Here is a 21,891-nt window from a genome sequence, read left to right as displayed (position 1 = left end):
GACAAAAAGCTTAAAGAACCTATTTTCAAACCTTTCCAGGTTTCGAAAACTAGTCAAAAGCTTGTTCAAGAGTCAAAACCAGATTTTGCTAAAGCCATTAGAGACCAATTAGATAGAATAGAAGCTTCTTCATCTTCTTCTAAGGTCCAGATAGCCCCAGATAGTGCTCAATCTAGTAAAAACTGACAAGTTCGCCGTAGGTGAGTTCATCATAGGGAATGCGATTATCATAAAGGGCTTTAATGGAATTTCTAACATTTTCTCCCAGTAGGGTAGGTAAACCTGCAAGGAATTTTTCCTTCCAAGTTACATGATTTGCATCATCCCTAAGGAAGAGTCTGGTAAAGAATGTGGTTTTGTAGCTCTGAAAATCACTAAGTTTTCTACACCTCAAATTGTGTAGTAACTCAGCATTTTTATCCCTAAGGTGTGAAGGATCGCCTATAAAATGAAGGGATATAGTATGAATCAAGGTAGCAACAGCATCTGGGGGCTTGAACTGTTGCCCGCGTGAGGGCAGCAGCCCAACCACTTTGACCAAGGGCCTAGTGGCACTAAATTTATTATTCAAACTTGAGAAATTCTAAGCGTGAAGTGCAAAATGCATTCGTCCGAGTTTGACCAGGGACCCTCCAGGGTTTTCATCAATAGAATTCTATGCAGCTTTTCTGCCAGCAAGTCATTAGCAAAAGTAATCCTCTCTTACAGTAAACTTTATTTATTTTTGGACAATTATGCACTGACAATCTATTTTTTTTTTTCCAAAAATACATAAAAAAATTTTCCTTGTAGAAATTTGACCAGAAGTTGACATCGATCAAATGACCTTTTTATCTCCAAACATAAACTCACTGTTTTGCCATATCAAATCTGCTCATATAATCCATCAAACGCAGCTAAAATTAAAATTACTCTTTGCGGCATTTTATCGAACACGTGGGCATTATATATTTCCACTCGTTTTGACCAAAGACAACACTTAAAACTCCAATCCTTTAACAATTACAATCAAACTCGACAACTTCACGCAACCACCAATAATACAACTCCCGCAGCAATTCAATCATAACTCCGACCATAACACAACTATCTAATTCAACACAACACTGTGATTTGTGCATGCACTTAACAGTACGGGTGCATAAAATTAGTTTATAAGCAAGCTGCTTAGATCTCAAATGTAATTTAGAGAAATTTATAACCCAAAACTTTGCCTTGGTTTGAAGGTGACAGATACTTGAAACCATGGATTATTCCTGAACCAGAATTAATGTTTCTTCCAAGGACAAGAGAAGGTGAATGCTTCATTCTAGCCAGCGATTGTTTATGGGATGTCATGACGAATGCGGAGGCTTGTGAGCTGGCACGGAAGAGAATACTACTACGCACAAAAAGATGGTCTGAATAATTGTCCTTTATTTTTCTCTTTGGGAAGTATCACAAAATGCAATATATTCTCACTTGTAATTATACAAGAGTTGAATCCTCAACCCCGCCCTTATTGTTGAAGGAAGGTAATAACCATTTGGCATTGGATAGATGTTTTGAGCCTTAGGTTTACATTGTAAAATATTATTTAACATTGTTTTAAAGGTAGAAAGAAACTCGCTCTATAAAATTGTAATAATAATAGAAATAATTATGTAACTGCAGATATCCAACGGTTGAAAGTAATTGTGGTACCATACTACAAATGCAATATAGTTGGACCCATATAACTTGTACAAACTAAAGTATAAAAATTGATGTGACATAAAAAAATTAATTAAAAAGTGATAGAAGTTATTTTTTTTTCAATTATGTGAACCCATAATGGTTTTATAACCAGTCTCGTAATGTTATATTAATTTGTATACACTTATTTATACAAAAATAATTATGCCTCTATCCTTACTCGTAAAATTAATAGTATTTACTGAAAATCAATTTGAGTAAGGCTAAAAATACTATATTTAAAGACTCTACTATACACCTTGACACTACCAAAAGCGAACAATTTTTGCTTTTAACACCCTCCAAAAATCCTTGTAGTGCTCTGTTAATTAATAGTCATTATGAGTCTATTAACTTCACGCCAACAATTTGATTGGTTGGTCGCATTTCCTTTTCTATAGCCTGGAAGATTTAGTTTTTTGGAGTGGACGTAGAAATTTAGAGTGTATTTGGTATTGTTTTTTAATTGGTGTTTTCTACCCTTATTTTAGAGAAGAAAAATGATGTTTTGAATGTGATATTTTTAAAAGTTAAAATGCTTTTTGTAGTTTGTTTCCAAAATTATATATGAAAAGGGTAAAAACTCATTTAGTCCCCGTATTTTAAAATTAGTGTTCATTTAGTCCCTATATTTTAAAAATACCTCGAAACATCCCTGTCGTTAAAGTATTGATACCCCTACCGTTACTTTTTATTTCTTTTGATTTACTTTTACAATATTACCCTTTTATAATAATTTTTTTGTTCGGACACTAATAAAAAATAATAATTAAATTACCAATTTAACCCTAAAAAATAAAAAAAAATTATATTAATTTTTTTGCAAGCACCATTTGCACACTTGGTACTTTGCATACAATTTTTGACAATTAAAAATTAATATAATTTTTAGGATTAAATTGGTAATTTAATTATTTTTTTATTAATGTCCAAATAAAAAATTATTATAAAAGGGTGATCTTGTAAAAGTAAGCCAAAATAAATAAAAAGTAACGGTATGGATATCAATACTTTAACGGCAGGGATGTTTCGAGATATTTTTAAAAATATAGGAACTAAATAGATACTAATCTTAAAATTTAGGGACTAAATTGGCTTTTATCCGTATGAAAATGATAAATGTGAAAACGTGTTTAGTTATTTGCCTAAAAATAAGTAAAATAATAAAATAAGTTTAGTGAAATTTTTTAAGAAAAAAGTATTTCAATATATTATGCAATACATATTATTTATTTATTTAAATTAACTTTAATTATTATAATTTCATCTAAAATAAAATGCAAATAAACTAGTAAAATGATAAAAATAGCGTTAATTAGCATCTCAAAAAATAGCAATTATGTTTGAACTCAACCACCAAATAAAATAATCTATTCTTATTAGGTAGAACTTGAAAAAAAAAATTCCACATTTTTTGTATTTCTAGGTCAAAAAAATTATGCAAAAATTTAACAAACATTGAAAAAAAGAAAGTTTGCAAGGGGGAGATGATAGATAATTTGGTAAAGCTCATAGAGGAAAGGTGATAATATAAAAGTGTAGGTGGGCCTAGGAGTAGGCAAGTTCTGACATATGACTTTTTTTTCATAAAATTTCCAACACAGATATTCATACCACACTTTAAATCCACACTTAGCACCGAACGCAGTGTTTTGATGTAATTATATGTTGTCATTTTCATTTTAATCATCATTGAGGAACTTTCCTTATTGCTGTCTTTGCACTGACCTCGAAACCGAGGCTATTTGACCTTTCCATTCTTCGATTTTTTTCAATTAATAAAATACATACACATACAGATACAGTGTGTATTTTCTTTTTTTCATTTTTTATTCAATATGTTTTTCTAAATTCTGTTTTTATGTTATCCTTTGCCTCTTCAAGTGGGAACTCGGGGGAAAATTACCTTACCTCCACAAATTGACCCACGATTGTTGGATTTGGAGAGGAGAGGGAGTGAGCCACGGCTGCTGGAATTGGAGGGGAGAGAGAGAGAGAGAGAGAAAGTGACCCACGAGCCACGACTACTTGAATTGGAGGGGGTAGAGAGAGTAACTCGTGACCCATGGCTGCTGGATTTGGAGGGGGTAGAGAGAGAGTGACGCGTGCGTTTTGTGTTGGATTTGGAGGGGGGAAAGAGAGAGAGAGAGCTGCCGACGGAGCACGGTGAGAAAGAACGGGATATTGGTGGCTTGGGAAGATTTGTGGCGTGTGCCGTGAGAGAGAGAGCGAGAGGGCGTGTATGCTGTGAACGGTGTGTGTGTGTTGAGAACGGTGTTGCACAGTGACAATATATAGTTATATCAAAGCGCTGCGTTCGGTGCTATGTGTGGAGTTAAATGTGACGTGAATCTCATTTTCATAAAATTTCTTGTTCTCTTAAAGCACGCAACAAAGTGGAATACTTCAACGTTCTCCACTTTTTTCTTTTAAAAGTTAAGAACGAAAATATTTTGTTCTGTAAATTTTTTAATTACTGTTAAAAAACATGGCTACTAAACGTATCTTTTCTTTTTTATTATTGAAAAACGTAAAACACTTACTGAAAAATAATATCAAACACGCCCTTAATTATTGTAATTTCTTGTGTTTGGGCACTTCCTTCCCACTACAGATGTAATTGATGAGTGATATAAAACTATATTCATTAAACTGGGCTTTGTTGTGATTTAACTATGGGCTTCACGTTGATTGTTATTGTGAATTTTTACAAGTTGATATATCTATTTCTACTTTAGGTGATTAAAAAAAAAAATCTAATAGAAATGCTATTGTTCCAAACTGCCGTTGAAAATATTTTTCTCAATTTTTTCTTGACTTTTCTCAGTAAATCACTAAATCTAATAACACAAGCTCGCATCTTGTTTCATTCATATCATCTTTAGGTATTGAATGTTTCTCTCTCTTTATTGATCATTGATGAATTTATCTTTGTAATTAATTAATGAATGATTTATACTACATTTCAGGAAGAATATAAATTTTACTATAAATATATACAGTGGCATAGGTTTTTTTTCTTCTTCTATATATGCTCGTTGACGAATGATGTTTAAAGTACAAGTGGGTTTTGTTTATTCTACTGATTATCGGCTCCAAAATGGCTGGGGTAGGAATAGTTTTTGGGTTAATTTCAATCAAGTTACATTTGTTTCAACATTCATAGCACAATGATACATGTTTGAAAGTCCTCACACAGGTGACAACATTAATTTTTTGCTATTAAAATCCTCTTATAGCCCTCATACGAGGACTTGATGGTGTGTTTACTCTATTACATTAATTTTTGCTATTAAAATTCTCTTAAAATCCTCAGGACTTGATGGTGTGTTTACTCTGTTACTTAATTACTTTTTTATGAGTAAAATCCTTTTAAAATGAGAATGAGAAACGAGAATCATTAATAATATTTGCTAGTTAAAGCATGAAAATCCGGCATAAAATTTGAGTGGGTCCCATAAATTTAGGAAGGAGGAATTGGCTGATCGAGTTTTTGATTTTGCGGTGTGTTTGGGGATAAATAGAGTATTGAAAATGAAGCGCCACGTGTCGATGCAAAGGTTATGTAATTATTAGTTATCTCCGGGGTACCCAACCTACCCCATAAAATTCGGTACCCGGGAGCCTTTCTAGCCATCCCTTTTATTAAATATCCATAGTTAACCCTTTTGAGCCTTTTAAAAAAAAAAAAAAACATTTTCTTTGTCAACTTATCATCTTGACCCACTCCGATTTGGAGTATTACCCGATGTCTTATAAGTTCCATCACCTATTTATGTTTGAGAAAATGTAAATAATTATGTGTTCAGTGAAGTTATGCCAAAAAAAAAAAAACAAAAAAAAAACAAAAACAAAAACAAAAACAAAAGTTGTTGTTTCAAAAGAATAAAAATAACAATAATAGGTGAAATCCACCTTGCAACTTCTAAAAAAAAAAAAAAAATTCTCTGCATTTTTCTCAAACATACACTTTGTTTTCCTTATTTCCTTTCTTTGTTAACCATGTCCCTAGCCTACGTTACATCCTAATAAAAGTCCTTCCTGATTTTAGGGAACTATAATCTGAAGTAGAAGCTAGTTATATGGGCTAAAAAGATGTAGTGATGCATAATTAAAAAAAAAAAAAGAAAGATAAATAAAGTGGGTTGACTTACATTTTATTTGACTTGAGATCGTATTATTTCTAAGCTGAGGGCATATTTATTTCATCTTGGTGAGAGCATGTGATATCACTTCTTTATTATTTTCTCTCTCAATTATCATTCATTGGAGTGACTATTTTTATTGGGTTTAATTTCTTTGTGAGAGTGTCACTACTTCCAGTGAGATTTTGGGGTTTGACATGTCATTCTTAAAAGTAGCTATAACAAAGTCTACTGGGCTGATTCATGTGGATGGTTGATGTGAGTGTGATGTTACTTTAGACTGGAGATAATGCTTATACTTTTATTTGATTGCTATCATTAATCTGATTGAATAAACACGAGTGTTTCTAAATTAAAAAAAAAAATCATTTTGAATTTGAATTTTATTTTCGCTTCAGTTGCTTAGGACTAGCAATAAGCTGGTTGGGGGGTGTGTTGAGTGTTAGAAAATGCATATTTATAAAGGAGAAAACCGTCATTTTACATTTCAAGTCTTACTAACAACCCTTACTTTTATGTATTTAACCTTCTTGTGATTTAATTACATGTGTTTTATTTTAATTAAGTATTTTATGTATTTTAGGGGCATTATAGTCATTTCACAATAAAGGAGAAATCAGACGGCAAAACGGACATCACTTTTGAACTCAGGACGGTCAAAAACCTTAGGAGGAGCATAAAAGGAAAAATGGCACTATTCACATGTACAGTACTATTCACGTGTACGGTATTGTATACGTTACTGTTCACGACACTGTTCACATAGACGGATGATGACGTGGCATTGACCGATGATGTGGCATTGACTGATGAGGTGTCACGATCCTGTTGGACTAAAATTCTTATGTACTGTTGATGGTGACGTGGCAGCATATCAGTGGACAAAAAATCTCGTGTACGGTGCATGCATCACACAGGATTATTTTCAACCAAACCGCGTTACTGTTCAAAGTCGGGTCAAACCGTGTTACTGTTCATCCGCGTGGTCAAACCGTGGACTGTTGACTGATGACGTGGCGCAATCCTGAGCGTCCAAACTGTTTTTAATCCGATGGCCATGATTTACTCCATGTATCTATAAAAAGGGGGCCTCTCCCCCCTAATTGGATATCTCTGAATCCATTTTTGGGATCCATTTTCGGTAATTCCCTCTCCATCTTGTATTTTCTTCGTATTTTAATAAAGTCCCATTTTGCCCCTAGTTCAATTATGAGTAGCTAATTTTCTTTCAAGCTTGGGTTGAAGGTGAAGTCTCAACATGTGTCATGGGCTTAATTTGGTAAATTTATTTTCTCTTCCCCTCTAATTTTTGTGGATGTTTTGACTTCTCGTCGACAAATAATAAAAGTCTTGTCTAGATACCGCCTTGGTTACACCGGCTCTCTAGTATAAGGTTATTATTATTTGGCACGATAAGCCCTTAGCACCATATTGATTAGAGCGTGGTTCATGAGGTGTGGATTCCCCCCTCATGATTTAATTGGCATTAATACGGATTATTTAGCCCATGATGCATGTTGATACGGATCCAGATACCCAAGTACGTCAATTTAATAGATTTTCTCTTCAATTTATTCTTTCCATTGCAATTCCAATTTTAGAATTTATTCTCGCCATTTTAATTTAAGTCTTAGCATATTCCAAATCATTTCCATCATAAATCCAACAACCCATTTACAAAATTAATTCTATATATAATTAAAATCCACCTCCTCGTGGGATCGACACTCGTCACCATTAGTCTATACTACAACAGATTCGTGCGCTTGCGAGTACATTAAAATTTGCACAACAACATACTCCGAGTGCCATATTGGCGGTCATCTCTCACGAGTTGACCGACGAACTTCTGGAGCCTCGGACTCGACTGGTTCTTGTTCTTCGTGTTCTGGTGCTGCTTCAAAAGAATCTGAATCTTCTGGATTATTTTCCACATATACCAGCACAGTCTCTGACTTTTCTTTTATACTGCTATCATCTTTATCTCTCCTTTGCAGTTGATCTTCTATAAAGATAACATCTCTGCTGATGACGATCTTGTGGGCAGTGGGGTCCCACAGACGATACCCCTTTACTCCAACAGCATATCCCAAGAAGATACATCTTCTAGATTTTAGATCCAGCTTTGTTCTTTCTTGGGCATTGTACATCACGTACACAAGACATCCAAATGCATGTAGGTAGGAATAATCAGCTGGCTTTCCAGTCCATATCTCCATCGCTGTCTTCAGCATAATAGCTGTAGATGGCGACCGATTTACTATATAACAAGCAGTTTTGACTGCTTCTGCCCAGAATGAATTAGGTAGACCAGCAGTCCTCAACATAGCTCTTATTCTTTCTATAAGAGTTCTGTTCATCTGCTCCGCCACTCCGTTTTGTTGAGGAGTGTATGCAACTGTGAATTGCCTCTAAATACCTTCTTACTTACAGAAAGCAAGAAACTCGCCATCTGTATACTCTCCACCATTATCCATTCTCAAGCACTTGATCTTTTTACCAGATTCAAGTTCCACCGGCGCTTTGTATTCTTTAAATACTAGAAATACATCTGACTTTTTCTTAATTGGATACACCCAACATCTTCTGGAATAATCATCAATGAAAGTCACCATGTACTTTGCACCTCCCATGGATATATCCGGTGATTCCCAAACATCAGAATGAATCAAGTCTAGAATGCATTTACTTCTAGCAATAGATCTACTAAATTTTAATCTATGCTGCTTACTTATAACACAATGCTCGCAAAATGGTAAACTTACCGATTTGAGCCCTGGAAGCAATTTTCGCTGAGAGAGAATCTTCAAACGTTGTTCTGACATGTGGCCAAGTTTGAGATGCCACATCATCATTGACTCTTCTCCATTTGACGCAACACATGCATCAGCCTCCTATAGTGTTTCTCCTTTAAGCATGAATAGATTAGCACCGATCTTTTCTGCCTTCATCAATACAAGCACGCCTTTAACGATCTTCATAATTCCATTCTCCACATGAGTTTTGTACCCATGACTATCCATTTGTCCCAAAGACAATAGATTTTTCTTCAGGCCATTGACATGTCTTACCTCCCCAATTGTGCGAATTGTACCATCAAACATTTTTATTTTAATAGTACCAATACCAGCGATCTCCAAGGAATGACCATTACCCATATATACAGATCCTCCTGAGATAGGTTCATATGTGTGGAACCATTCTCTCCGAGAGGTCATGTGCTAGGTAGCTCCTGAGTCTATAAGTCAAACATCATATAGTCATTTTCTGCCTTCTGAAACAGTTATTGCCTCGCTGTAGAGAATTTCACCATCATCCGAGGTACTTGCCACACACCCTTGAGCATTTGATGACTCAGGTTCTTTGCCCTCTTTTCTCTTCTGGTTACTCCAACACTCTTTCTTGACATGCCCTTTCTTGTCACAGTTATAGCATTTAACATTCTTCTTACTTCTGGATTTTGATATACCATGATTTTGACTCCCATTGGGGCCACGTTTCGTTGATCTCCCTCTCGTCACTAATAGCGCCTCCGCTTGCTGTGAACTTGCTTGTCTGTTTTCCTTATTTTTTCGTCTGCTCTCCTAATTTAATACGGAGGCTGCAACATCATCAAAAACTAGACTGTCCACTAGATTGTTGTTCGTTAGGTTGATGATGAGTTGATCATACGAACCTGGTAGACTTTGAAGTAGAAGCTCTGCATGTTCATTCTCCTCTATATTATGACCCAACGTTGTGAGTTATGAAAATAGAGTCTTCAAGGTGTTAATGTGGTCGGTCACCATTGTAGATTTCACCATTCGAAGAGTATAGAGTTTCCTCTTCAAGAAGATTTTGTTGTGTAGTGACTTGGCCTCGTACAATTTTGTAAGAGTATCCCATATTTCCTTCGCTGTATTTTTCTCTGCCACACTGGATAATACTCCATCTGCAAGTGCCAAGTGTAGATCAGAAATGGCGTTGCCATCTATATCGTTCCACTTGTCATCAGTTATCTCCATGGGCCTTTCTCCAATTGCTGCCAAGCAATTATTTTTCCTCAATACAACTTTCATCTTCATTTTCCACAATGAAAAATTATTTCCGTTAAACTTCTCAATTTCATACTTTGTCGTCATTTTGTTGATAAATACTGCACACAAGCTAGTGTACCACCTTGAATAGTTGTGAGTATGTGTAAGAATGTACACCAGGAAAGTTCCCAGGAAAGACTGAGGGGTCACAATCGTCCCACTTAAAACCCAGACTCCTTATTATCTTATCGCCTTTGTGACAGAACTTTCCTAGACATGTACAAAACCACACAGTTGCTTTACTCACACCACTATTCCCTACTTTGCACCACCAAATTCTTGGATCGCTCCCACCGTTTCTTGTGAATAGTACCGTATACATGAATAGTGCCCCTTACGTGAACAGTACCTGACTCCAAAAATACAACCAATAACTCTGATACCACTGTTAGAAAATTGTTGGGTGAAGCAGACACGCAGCTAAAATAAAATTGGAAGAAAATAAAGAACAAGCATAAAGAGTACACCAGAAATTACGTGGTTCGGTTTTTAGCCTACGTCCACGGGCGAAGACAGAAGAAAATATTTTACTAGTGAAAAGGAGTTACAAGTATTGTAGTATTTTAGCTTACTTCCCAAAACCCCAATACACCCAAACTCTCAGAACACTAATCACTCAAGAGTTTATTAAACTCTTAATAGTCTCAACTCTAAAGGAAGGCAATGCTTCTCTCTCGATGGAATTGGATACAAGCTCTAAATTGAGAGCTTGTATTTATAGGCAAAACTTTGCCTCAAAAGTCAAAAAGTGGCCATAAACTTCAAGCCATACAACTCAAAAATTTCAAACTTTGCATTTTTGAGCTTTGAATTTTTCTTTTTCTTTTACCAAACATTACGGCATCTAGAATTTCAAAGCCATGTGCCAACCATTTTGCTTTGCTTCTTCAAACCTTCTAGATGCTGCAGCCAATTTTGACACTTGGAGCATGCATAATCTATGGATTAATTTCCGTGAAATGCTTTCTCAAATGTCTCCTTATTGTTCATAAAAACATTGTCAAGGTTTGTCTTGCAATCAATTTCTTGATTTGATGTTCCTCCCTCTTGTGGATTTTCCTAATTATAGATTTATGTAATTTTCCTCTTTGTCCGCTTTTTCTTAACTGTTCTTAATAAAATTTTCTTTTATTAATAAAAATACATGGATATGGTCATGATCGAGGTATTGTGAAAAGTAGTGGTAAAGGTAGGATTCGATATTATAACAATAAGGTTTCAAATTTATTTAGTTTAAGAGTAAACTAGAGAAAATAAGATGTTTATGTAGGCTTCGCGATGAAATTTAGTCATAACATAATTTGTAACTTGATTTATCATAAATAGGCAAATCAAATTGTGCAAATGGAAGTTAAATGGCAATCTCCTTCAAATTTTGTAATTTGGTATATGCAATTTGGACCAAGGGTAATTATGGGCTGCAAAATTGCTTAAATCTCTCTCTTTCTCTTATTTTCTCTTAGAAGACAAAACAAGTCTTTCTTTACAAGGAGAGAATGTCAATGAATCTTACTAGAATGCAACGCTTTCTAATTGAAACCTATAGTACTATCCAACGCTTGGATAGTCAAAGGCACCTCCAGATTTAACTATCAACTCATGTCACAAAGTTTATCTTACCTGCTGCAAGATTTAAATTTTTTTTATAGAATGGCGTCCCATATACCTTCGTGAGGGATCACAAAAACATGACATTAATCGTTGGAGTTTCTAAAAAAACCGGGAACTCATGGAAAACATGAGTAGTCACTAAACCAATTATTTGTCTTTAAGTTCCTCCAATATTTCAAATTATTGTTATGCTTGTCATTAAAAAAATTGCAAGAACCAGAAAAAAAAAAAAAAGAATCAATTGATTTATGGGTATATAAGATCTCGCAGAAACATTATGCTTATATAAAAGAGCATATACAGAAAAAATCTCACAGAAACTTTATGCTTATGTAAAAGGGCATATATAGAAAACCTGACACAAGCTTATTACGCTTCACAAGATAAAAATTTGTCACTTAACCAATTAATTATTTAATTATAAAGAACCTGAACTAGTTTGGGTTAATCATTTATTTTTTTCTTAAATTAAAATTTGCCAAAATCATTAATTAAGTAATTATCAAAGTCGCCGTTTAGGGACTAGTCAAAGGGAACTCTGCAAATAATTAATGGAAATATGTATTATTCCATTTTTACTTAAATTAGTTGAATCGTACTAATCAGGGGCGGATCCAGAACTTAATATTACCCGGGCAAAATAAAAATATTATTTTGAAGCGAACATAAAAAATTATATATAAAAATAAGTACATTAAATAAGGAAGAACACCAAAAATCTTATCTCTCTAAATATGGACTATAAACAAAAATAATTAAAAAAAGTAAAAAACAAAAGACAACTCGAATATAAAAACACTACTTTTCAATGATAGAATCTGACATTGCAGCCTATAATAATATATAATTATATAAGGATTAAAAAATCAATTAAGAATTTTAAATTAAAATAGATCAATACATGTAATTACAATCAATTAAAAATTGCAAGTAAAACTTTTTATATTTGAAGTGAAGTACTAAATTACCAAACTTAATAAATTAAACATAAAATTTATTCAGCAAAAATGTATTTGGGTGTAGTTGTTTCTTTGTCAGCGCTCTATCTCTCTTTAAAGAACTAGATATTGATGATTATTCTATCAAAACCTCTTTAAAATACTCAAATTTTATTTTCTAACTTGTCCTCTTAGTTAATATAACTAATAAATAAAATCTGAAAATTCACATAAAAATTTTATGAAAATATTGATAATTGTTACTACATGTTGTTTCTGTAAGTAGTTTTAATATTAATGACGATGTTATATTACATTGTCATTTTTTTTTCAATTAGAAGTTTTTTAAAATAAATTAAAGCAGTAATAAAATTTTAGCTCCCTAATGTTTTCAATCTATTCAATAAATATATGATTTAATCATTTTATAAAATAAGTCACTAATTTCAATTGAAAATAATATAAGTGAATAAGGGACATATTTGTAAACAAAATAAAAACTCTATTGTTATATAAAATTGATGAAAACATAAGGGTAATTGGGTTAGGGACATATTTGAATATTAAATAAAAACTCTATTGTTATACTAAATTGATGAAAATATAAGGACAATTGAGTTAGGGACATATATGAAAATAAAATTAAAACTCTATTATTTTACAAATTAATGAAACATTAAGGGGTGTAAACGATTTTTTCTGGACTAGCCCGACGCATAAGTCCGCCACTGATACTAATTTCAGGTTTAAGCAATAACTCCCCCACATTAATGAACTCAATCTTCATAGAATATTCCAAACTCTAGGTACAAAGGCATGTCGGTAGCACCGAAATTGTTACAACGCGATATGTGACTATTACAACATGAACGATAACACAAAAATAACTTTGGCTGTTAATTTGTTTTCCTCGTCATAATTAAAAATTTTCTTAAATTACTATCCTCTGTATAATATTTTGTATTTGTTAGTACATGGAAGTGTTGGATTAAAACTCAAAAAGTGAATCCCAGCTTCACCAACAAACCTCTGGGCAATTTCATCCATAATAATAACAGCAGACTTTTACACACACACACACACACACACATACATATGTATATATAGGTACATGGGCGGATCCAATTAAGGCCCAGGAGGGGCTCCCCTCCTGAGCCATATTTTCTCTTTTAAATGTACCCCAAACCCCCTCTGAAAAAGTTAGATAAAAATATTTGGACACATTTTTCATATGTTAAAAGACTTGTAGTTCAATGGTAAGAATGTTATTTGATGGTTTTAAAGTTTTGGTTCAAATCTTAATAGCCACATTATTTTTTAAAAAAAATATTTTGTGGAAACTACTTGGAAAAATGATATTTTATTAGTATTATTATTTAGAATTTTAAAAAAAGTAATAAAATTTGAGTTTATAAGACTTAAAATGTATTCAAGTGAACATTAAAAAAACCCTAAGTTAAATAAAAAATTTTGAACTAAGCCCCCCCTCATTTTAGTTTCTGGTTCCACAACTGTATATATGTATTTAGGGGCAGAACCAGGCTTCTGGTTTAGGGGTTGCCGAAATATGTCACGAGTTCAAATTTTAGCTAGCGACTAATTCGTAATCCAAAATTTGAAGTTTAAATTAAAAATAATGAACATGCACAAAAGGATCGTCAAAGAAAAATGAAATAACGTATCATTGAAGTCTCAAATTACATGAAAATATAAAATAATTGTATCTTGTACTACATAATTTAACATATATTAAAAGCGAACTTTATGTTCTTTCATATCCCTAAAATCATCTATGACTGATTCCATGCTACTCTTCTTAGCAATATCTCTCTCAATGTATGTGATCAATGTGTCTGTGAGGAAATCATCATCCATTTTGTTGCAAAGTCTAGTATTGACAATATTCATAGCTAAGAAAGATCGTTCAGTAGTTGCTGTAGAAATTGGAAGAGTAAGCACCAACACAATTATTTTGTAGACAAGTGGATATATTAATGATCTTCTAGTTCGTACCAACCATTGACATAAATCAGAAAGAGATGATAAGTTTTTAAACTCTGGATCTTGAACAACATTATAATTATAATGATCAAGCTGCACTCTCAGATATATCTTTTCATTATCTGTGAAGTCATCTCGATAAAACTTATCAACCAATTGACAAATATCATCAATTCTTAAAGAATTATATCCTTCTCGAGGATCCAAGGCTCAACTAAGCATAAGCAACTCTACTGAGCTATCATTAAATTGAATATTTAATTCTTGCAATTGAGAATCTATTGCCGCATAAAAAATATTTACCCGATAATGGTGCTCCATAGTAAAGTCATCTTTTTTATTACGAGCTCTACCTTGCCTTGCAATATATTGAGCATTCATATATGGAATGTCAATATTGCGTGCCTTACAAAAAGAAATCACTTTCTCCAGCAAATTCTGCCATTCTTCATCTCTCATTTTTTGCAAAAGTACTTTAGTGGATGAAACAAGGCGCATGACATTAAGAATGTCCTGTGATTGACATTGTAAAGCTTGAGAAAACAAATCAGCGATCACCATGATATTTTTCATGAGATGTAAAACAAAGACAAATTCAAATGAAGTTATCACTTCATAAGTTGCATCTACATCTCCTCGTGATGCATATGTGACTCTATCCTCCATAATATTAATTAAAACATCACATGTTTCACTAAACATATTTATCAAACTAGAAACTGATTTGAAATGAGAACCCCGTTGAGTTTCACTAGCCCGTTGTAAGGTCCCAATTTGATTAAGCCCTTTACCAGTCTCACGTTCATCAAGAGCAAGCATATGTGCAATTTCATCAGCTTTAGCATGTTTCAGCTCATCATTACGCTTGCAAAATGCACCAACAATATTCAAAACAGAAGTTAATTTTGTAAAAACATGATGCACAGGAATTACCACTTGAGATACTGCAACTAATGTTAATTGTAACAGATGTGCTAAACAATGAATATAATAAGCATATGGACAATCTTTTAAAATCAAAGCTTGTAAACCATTCCATTCATCTCGCATATTACTGGCACCATCGTATCCTTGACCTCGGATGTTTTGAATTTCTAAAGTGTGATTATACAATACAAAATATATCTCTTTTTTCAAGGTTTGTACTGAAGTCTCAGAGACATGAACTAGCCCAAAAAACCGTTCTCTAACAATTCCATCCTTATCAACAAATCTCAAAACTATTGCCATTTGTTCTTTCTTTGACTTATCACGAGCTTCATCAATAATTATGCAAAACTTTGCATCCCCAATTTCTTCTCTAATTGTCTTTCTGACTTTCATTGAATAAATGTGAAAAATTTCTTTTTGAATCTTTGGTGATGTATAAATTGCATTTCTCGGAGCTTTTGATATAAGGTTAGCAAATATTTCATTATCTTCAACCAACACTTCCAATAGTTTAAGAAAATTCCCACGATTATCTGAAGACTTACTTTCATCATGGCCTCTAAAAGCGGAACCTTGAAGTGCAAGATACCGAGCTGTTCTAATTAAGAACTTAACCCGTAGTCGATTATCGACAACATCTTGAGTAGTATACTTATGAAACACATGTTGAATATGTTGAGATTGATTCATCAAATCCTCACATGATTTTTTAGCACGTTTATGAGTAGAATCAGGATCAGTGCCCACATGGTTTAGAAAAGCACATTTTTTACCTCTCACTTTCCCCCAAGTTCTTAAACCATCTATCGTGAAAGCTTTTGCTCCTTTATACCCAGATGCTTTATTAAAAAGAAAGCAGGGTAAACAAAAAGTAGCATCATTTGCAATAGAATATTCCAACCAAGTGGGAAACAGAGCATACCATGAACTTTAAAAGCTGCGACCATGATCTTCAGACTGCGGGTTTTTTGAACGTATAGGGTGGTACGAATCTGCTCAAATATAAGCTCATCGAATTTCATCCTATTTATTAATAAGATAGCTCCATATTTGATGACGTAGTCGTGGATCACGCTCTAAAGAATTAACATCAACTTCATTAGTTTCAACTCTTGAAGATTTTGTTTGTCGATTTTCAGAAATTGGGGGTTCAAGATTAGATACTAATGGTAATTGTGTATCGGCTTGAGTACTTTCTGGGGTTTTTCTCTTAAAAAATTTATCAATCGTTTGCTTTTTCATATGTAAGAATTAAAATAACAATCATTATAATCCAATAATGAAAATTAACAATGAACATATCTTACTTACAAATAAATATACACTACGGCTCATCTTCTAGAAAAAAAAAATCCCAAAAGCTCTAATCTTCTTACAAATTTTCACAAATAAACTAAACTGATTGTGTATCATGATGCTTCATACCTTTAAACTGAAAATATAATGATCAACCGGCTTCAAGTAGATCTAGAGAGTAAGATCCAAAGCAATGAACAGATGGAGGTTGATGGGCGGCTTTGTAAAGGTAGGAGCAAGAGGTTAGAGGCGTAAAGTCAGGGGAGTAGGTGTTAAAAGTCAAAAAAGTTTTCTTTATTTGCTTTAAATTATAAAGACGAAATAAAAGTAAAAAAACATGGGTGGCCCATGTGTTTTCTTTTTTTAATTGTTTATAATTTTAAAATTTTGAAGTATGTAAAAAAAACTTTTTTGAAATTGTGGGGGTTGCCCGGGCCACCCTGGGCACCCACATAGTTCTGCCCCTATATATATATAGAACCCATAATAATAACAGCAATTCCTTACAGAAAACTTTTGAAATCAATTGATTAGCTATCCAATGAAGGACTATGTTCATTCATACTTGGGACTTTAATGTAATTAATCAAACTGATTGCTTCAGTTTCACCATTGACAATAAGGCATAATGAAATTAAATGGAGTAGCTCTCATGAGATAAGTTTAGTCATCTCTTGGAATGGAATCAGATGACTTGATAATTGTTATTGTATTACATTTTCTGGAGCATTGCTGGAAGCCTTATTAGAGAAATAAGCAAAAGGACTGTAAAAAATAATTCATATAATCTTTCCTAAGATTTGTGGGAGATTTCGAGAAAATTAAATAATTTTATGGACAAAACTAGATATGTTCTTAATTTTCCTTGTTAAACACAAAAACTCATCATTTTGGGCTAATTAATTCTAAAATTAACAATAAACTAGCAGACGTTAACTCTTTAATCGTTGTTTTGTTTACTTTTCTTCAATTGTCACTGAAAGTCGCGAGAGATATGTTTATTTCTGTTCATCTTTATAGCCATCCTTCCCTTTCATTCCACTCCCTAGCATAGCCAAATCTAAAGGATACTGGCAGCTGCAGGACAAACTTTAACTTTTCTTTTCTTTTTTTTTAAAAAAGGGCAGATCGTGAATGGTACTTTTAATTCATTGTATTTAAATTTTCCTTATTAAACTTAAAACTTATGAAGATGAACAACGATTAGCCTAAATTTCGGCCATAGGGAGATTTTCTAATGAAACATGTTATAATAACTCACTTTTAAAATCAGCTTGTAATTAAGGGGAGGATGCTTTGGGGTTAATAAACCACCAACCAGTTCCATACCTAATGGATGTAGAATCCTAACAAACCATTGGCTGCAACTTGATTGTCAGTAGAAGACAAATTGTTCATGGATTGGTTCACATTGTCATGAACATTCTTAGGTTGTGAAATGCCAAGTATGTAAAAACCCTCTAAGGTGTTTCTGTTGGTTTAAAAATATTTTTTATGGCGGAAATATTTGGATCACAATTCTCATACAATATATAAAATTACCATAATCTAGAAATCATACCTTTGCTTTTTCGCTGAAGTAATCTAGGCTCGCAGATCATGATCTGTCACCACCAATCTTATTAGATCATGATCCGTCACCAATGACTTTCCTAGTTATGAGTCAGGTTTGATCTGCACTTGACGTGTGGGCGCTCTTATAACTACTGAAAGCAACTAACAAGAGATTTTTTTTTTCTCTCAAAGTTAGAGAGAAAAAAATCCTTTTTTTTTTCTCTGATTTGTATATTGTGGCTACTCTATCCTTTTAAAGAAAACAAGCCCTTTTATATCCCTATTTTGTGGAAACCCTAGGCTCCATAATTATATTCTTTTTTTAATTCTATTAAATTAATTTTGATTTAAATTAAAAATAATAATAATAAAACCAAAAGTGGCGTTACTTGTTCTTGTTATAGGGACCCACCTTGTAAAATAACACTAGGCCCCTTACACACAAGCATATTAAATAGAGCCTTTCACTAAATAATATATTTAGGCCTCTAACCCAAATAACTAGTTATCTTGCTTATTAATCCAGTAGTGTAACATATACACTTTTTCCTAATTAGGTGTACTATGTATTTTTCATTTCAGTATTAATTTTAAAGTCGTCAGATTGGTTAATTGTTACGCATAAACTTGACGCGGCTCGATTTCTTATCATGAATTAATGGATTTGGGTCGAGTTAATAAATGGATCGTGTTTTGATTAAATTTAAATTTGTCACGACATAAATTAAGACAAATCGAGCACGATTAAAAGGTTGAATAGTCGAATTTTATCTTCATCACGGGTCAAGTATTAGCTAGATTTGTATTAAGTTTAAAAAAAAAGGGTGTCGGTTCTATAAATTGAGAAGAGGAGAGAGAGAGAGAGAGGGGGGGGGAGAGGAAGAGAGACAAGTTGACTCGTTTGACCCGAGCCACCTCACCGACCGAGCCAGGTAGCGGTTTGAAGCTCATGAGACGCCGGTCATACCCCAACCGTCTAGATCACCGAAAAATGATCCTAACGCCGCCGATTGAAGCTTGAAAAGTCGCGGCTCCACCTGTTTTTGTCGCAGTTGATTTCACCGATTTTGGGTGATGTCATCGCCTGGATCTTGATCCTCGACTCACCCTCATCATTTTATGACCAACCTTGCCACCTGAAACCTCCATTTTGGCCGTGAACAACTGCTGGAAAGCTTACGGCTTTGGAAGCATGATCCGCCGCCATTGCCATTCTTGGAAGGTCACCGCCTGCAGCATTGGACTCACCGAGGTCAGAACTATCAGACTTGAGCTTCCCGTCGCCGTTGACTGAAGTTTGGTCACCATTGACTGTGTTAGCCTAAAGGGCTACATATAATGTAATTTTGATGCTAACAAACATGTGTCTTAAGTGATATAATAAATATTGTATTTCACATTTTCACTAGTTCTTGAAGGATAATATTTATGATGAAGTGAATCACATGAAATCAAGTTCAAGACACTCACCGGACAACGACGCGATCAAGAATAAAGTTTGGAGCTCAACGGATTTATTATTACGACAATTCTTGTAAAGCTGGTATGATTTAATATATGAATGATTTAGCATTTGAGAAGCTCAAGTTTTTATTTAATAAATCATCATTTTTCATAAACCAAAGGTTTTACAAATATTAGCTAAGTATTTTGTGAAGTTAGTTATTTTTCAAGATGTGGAATAAAACGAAAAAGTTTTACAACCTTTGATTTTAATAAGTATTGTTTTGAATTCCAAAGTTGGACTTATTTACAAATATTTAAAACTTTTTGGGCCATATTATAATTTATGAAAGTTTGAGGGCCTGAGCATAAATATCATAAGTAGACACAGAGTTAGCGGCTAACCGCCTGAGGGCTAGTGACTAGCCGCCCAAAGAAAATTTCATATTTTCAAATTTTAGACTAAAGTGAAAGATTTTGAGAACTTTGAAATTTATAAGCATTATGTTAAATTATTAAAAAGACTATTTTAAAAAATATTATCATATTTTGGGCCATATCATAATTTTAGGAAGTTTTGGGGATGACAAGCATCATTTAGAAATTCTCAAATTGGACCTATTTATAAAGTTTTATGATGATAACAAATAAGATTAAGAATGATTAATCTTTTAAGCTCAAATTGTAAAGGGAGCTTACATTTAGGAGGAGCAATTTAACGGTAACTTTACTATTCTGAAGCGGCAAGCCGGATAAATTAAGCGGCTAACCACTTAAGCGCTGGAATTTGCCTATAACGGCTAGTTTTTGGGCTTCAGCTATAAAAACTCAACTTAAACTTCAATTTTAAGACTCTTGCAAGCATACACAAGTGTAAACAACATATTTTGAGCTTCCAAATTCCAAAATCATCATAGATTAAATCTTTATTGAGCTATCATTTGTATATCCACTCTAAAAGAGAGTTGTTTGTTGTAATTTTCATTTCTCATCAAATTATGAGTGTACAAGTATGAGAAACACTTGGGGTGAAGAGATTGGGGAGATAATCTATTGATTGTAAAGGTTTGTTGACACCTTGGAAGTCAATTGTAAAGAACTTGAAGCCTTGGGAGGTTTGGATAGTGAAATCCTCAAGTCGAGTGAGCTTGGAGGTGTGGACGTACGCGGGGGTTGCCGAACCACATAAAAATCATTGTGTTTGCTCTCTCTTCCCTTACTATCTTATTATTGTGCTTTATTGAATTAATTGTTTTTTATTCCATTAAGGCATTAGATTAAATTGTTGTGTGGTTTGCTTAGCTTAAATTTTAAAATTCCAATTCACCACCTCTTGGTTTACCTAGTTAGTATTTCAGGCCTGTAGGGGCAATTGAGTAATTTCACAAGACTTTGGGGAGGATCCACGAACGAGAATCAACCCGCAGACATTGACGATACCGAGTTCGAACATCGTCACTGTGAGTGGAATATACAACATTTATTTTCATAGTTAATTATGATAGAAAAGCATGATTGCGAGATAAGTATTTTAAATATTTTGATTTAATGATTTTCTCGAAATGAATTTTTTTCATGTATTGATATTTTATTAAAGTGTTTGGTTAATTGTTTTCCGTATCGATTTTGAATGAAGCATGATAGTATTTTGAAGATAATAAAAGTGGATTTAGATGTGTTGATGAAAAGAAAAGTGATTTAAAGTAAGGTTAAATGGTATATGGATATGAGTACGATAATTATTTTTTTAAAATCATTAGACAGTACCCTTCCCCTCTAGATACAGTGATACAGATGAGATGAGAGGCCTTTGGGGCCCGTCTGCGTACACATAAAGGCTTTGGGCCGTGTACTTAGGCGCATTGTCATTTGGGGACCAGATTATGCATGCACAAATATGATGAGATATGATGAGATATATGAGATGATATTTCCCCGTCTATCCGTGTAGCTCTGGGGCATGACAGTACTTAGATATCACGTCATTGCCTGTCCGTTGAGGTCGGGATATGAGACATGATGAGACAAATAAGATGATACTTACCGGTCTATCCGTGTAGCTCCAGGGCATGACGGTACTTAGATGGTAGGTCATTGCCTGTCCGTTGAAGTCCGGATATGAGATATAAGACATATGAGATGACATTTCCCTATCTACCTATTGAAGCTCTGAGGCATGATGAT

At 33.6% G+C, this 21,891-nt stretch overlaps 1 protein-coding gene across 1 annotated transcript; it reads right to left on the bottom strand.

The window, feature by feature from the left end:
- Positions 1-172: 172 nt before the first annotated feature.
- On the bottom strand, positions 173-21,853 carry LOC112097819 (zinc finger MYM-type protein 1-like). The gene is made up of 4 exons (XM_024183398.1): positions 21,752-21,853; positions 19,393-19,585; positions 14,838-16,253; positions 173-441 (listed from the first exon to the last, which is right to left on the bottom strand). Exons 1-4 carry the CDS (start codon positions 21,851-21,853, stop codon positions 173-175), a joined length of 1,980 nt encoding a protein of 659 aa, XP_024039166.1.
- Between the last annotated feature and the right edge of the window lie 38 nt (positions 21,854-21,891).

The sequence above is a fragment of the Citrus clementina genome, unplaced genomic scaffold (genome assembly GCF_000493195.1).
Source record: "Citrus clementina cultivar Clemenules unplaced genomic scaffold, Citrus_clementina_v1.0 scaffold_5, whole genome shotgun sequence".
Taxonomy (NCBI): domain Eukaryota; kingdom Viridiplantae; phylum Streptophyta; class Magnoliopsida; order Sapindales; family Rutaceae; genus Citrus; species Citrus x clementina.
The sequence above is the reverse complement of the archived record's forward strand: the minus strand, read 5'-3'. Positions and strand labels throughout refer to the sequence as shown.

What these genes read in the sequence shown, in the direction of transcription:
- LOC112097819 (XM_024183398.1), bottom strand. Translation starts at nt 21,853, where the DNA reads ATGTCATCTCATATGTCTTATATCTCATATCCGGACTTCAACGGACAG. An exon ending in TGGAGGTTTCAGGTGGCAAG is followed by an intron (nt 16,254 to 19,392) that starts GTTGGTCATAAA and finishes TTTTTAATAAAG; the next exon opens with CATCTGGGTATAAAGGAGCA. An exon ending in TCAATATATTGCAAGGCAAG is followed by an intron (nt 442 to 14,837) that starts GTAGAGCTCGTA and finishes TTCATTTTATAG; the next exon opens with GCGATCCTTCACACCTTAGG.